Here is a 2,392-nt window from a genome sequence, read left to right as displayed (position 1 = left end):
TATATATATATATATATATATTATTGTAATTCTTTTCCTTCTTGTTAATTATTGTATTCTTTCAAAATTTGTTTTTGTTCTTACATATGCCTAGTCCAATTTTATTCCTGAATATATAAAATATAGTCTAAGTTATTATAATACATACAAGTTTATAAAGTTAAAGAAAAACGGATGTATTTTTATTACTTTCGAGTGAATAAAAAATATTTAGTAGTCTAACCAAAATATTAGAAAAAGACAACTTCCATTTGGGCCAAGTAAATTTTGGTCCCGAAAAAGCCCATTAAATAAAACCCAACTTTTTTCCTGAATTTAAGGGGGTTTGACCTTTTTTAAATTTTATTTTTTGACAGCCTTTCATTTTTTTTTTATTTTTTTTATTTATTATTCATAAGTAATAAATGAGTATCACTTGGATTTCCGGTATAAATCCAGTTTACTTAGACTTGATTCAAATTATATCTGGTTTGATTGTTTTAGCCACCATCTAGGTTTGTGTATGCGACAAACTTGTCATACATGCGAAATCGTGTCTATATATATATATGTAGACCGTCTCTTAGGACTGCAATTGAAGCCTCTCCCAATTTTTTGGGATCTCACTTTTTTTAATGTCATTTTTAAAATTTAATAATTGTTAAGATTTTAAATAAAACATGAAAAAACTGTTATTAAAAAGATTAAATTTTGTTGAATTATAATTGATCTTTTATATTTCAGTAATTATTAATTAGTTTTCAAATATATTGAAATAAAATAAAATTGTAATTTGATAATAGATATAATAATTTTTTATATATAATTTTTAATTACTAAATATTTTTAAAAATAAAAAATTACTACAAAAGAATATTTTCTCAATCAAAAGTTTTATCAAAATAAAATTGATCTTAATTTGTATTACTCTTTAAAATTAATAAGAATATTTCAAAGTTATTATCAAAATAAGAATATTTTTCCTATTTTTACTTTACTTTTTATATAATTTGAAATTTTATATATTTAAAAAAAATAGTAAATATTTTTGTAAACACAATTATATATATATATATATATATATATATATATATTGAACGGAGCTCATCAAATTTATCATACGGCTTTGATATGTATGTATGTATGTATGTGTGTGTATGTATGTGTGTGTATGTGTGTATGTGTATGTATGTATGTATGTTTGTATGTATGTACGTATGTGCGTATGTACGTACAGAGGCGGATCCACTTGAAGATGAATGGGGGCACTGCCCCCACTGATTTTTTTTAAAAAAAAAATTATTTATAAAATTTATTAAAGATTTTGAAAAAGTACAGTTAATGCCCCCATTATAATTTGGTTGTGGACCCCATTGTTGGTAATTTTGAATGTATTTTAAACGTTATCTAACAAATCAAATAAAAAAATCTATATCTCCTATATTCTTTCCTTTTTTTTCTTATTTTCCATTTTTAAATTTTTATTTTTTTATTTAATTAAATAAAAAATTATACCATATATTTTTATTAACTTTTTTGTATTATATATATATATTTTTTTTAATTTTGTCCCCATTACAAAATTCTTCTGGATCCGACACTGTATACGTATGTGCGTATGTATGTATATATGTATGTATGTATATATATTTGTATGTATGTATGTATGTATGTATGTATGTATGTCATAAGGAGATCAGTTAGCGTTTGCGTTGTAATGTGATTATGAGTTTATGGGCCACAAACTCGAAATGTAATGAAATTCATGTGCCTTTCTCTTACAACGAGAAGTCTTTTTTTGTTAAAAAAAACATACAAAGGTAAAGACACGAGTCCTCATCAACAGCATGCTTCGATTTATTATACTAAGCAGTCCCACAATTTACTGCGTCGACCCCCTTGTCCGAAACTCCACGTCCCCTTTTCAAGCCCTACAAGAACATAACAGAAACTCTCTTTACCTTTGATCTAAATTATTCATATATATATTTATATTTATATAGTTAATTTGGTGATATACAACACATAGAATGTAGAGATTCATATTTTGTAACTTACGGGCTGTAATCGATACGGATGTTTCCGGCCTTAGGGTTAGCGATGGCGGCGAAAGCGTCAAGGGAGAGGTTAAGGTTGCCATTGCAAGGCTCTCGGCAGAAATCCACGACGGTAACCACCACGGAACGGCCGGTGCATGCGTTCGGAAAGCTGAAGGTTGGGCCGAGACACCTAACCCTGTACCTCCGACCACATGCACTTCCCCTTCCCCACAGCTCACCCTTCACCCCGGCTACGTGCGTTCCGTAATTTCGACCTCCGTAGCACGCCGAGGCTAACCCGAAACCAATATATATATATATATATATATATATATAGATATTTAAGTATATATATATGCAATTGAAATGACTTT

General features: G+C 28.1%; 1 protein-coding gene across 1 annotated transcript in view; it reads right to left on the bottom strand.

Annotated features, from left to right (window-relative positions):
* Nucleotides 1-1,679: 1,679 nt before the first annotated feature.
* The window catches only part of LOC104819985 (EG45-like domain containing protein 2), a 3,076-nt gene continuing 2,363 nt past the window's right edge, over nucleotides 1,680-2,392 (bottom strand). The window contains exons 2-3 of the mRNA XM_010550327.1: nucleotides 2,038-2,311; nucleotides 1,680-1,910 (exon numbers count right to left, since the gene is read on the bottom strand). Coding sequence (XP_010548629.1) covers nucleotides 1,904-1,910; nucleotides 2,038-2,311 — 281 coding nt within the window. The 3' untranslated portion in view covers nucleotides 1,680-1,903. The remainder of the gene's footprint in view (nucleotides 1,911-2,037; nucleotides 2,312-2,392) is intronic.

Source organism: Tarenaya hassleriana, unplaced genomic scaffold (assembly GCF_000463585.1).
Source record: "Tarenaya hassleriana unplaced genomic scaffold, ASM46358v1 Cleome3, whole genome shotgun sequence".
NCBI classification, from domain to species: domain Eukaryota; kingdom Viridiplantae; phylum Streptophyta; class Magnoliopsida; order Brassicales; family Cleomaceae; genus Tarenaya; species Tarenaya hassleriana.
Note: the sequence above shows the minus strand (reverse complement) of the source record. Positions and strands in the feature narration are given on the sequence as shown.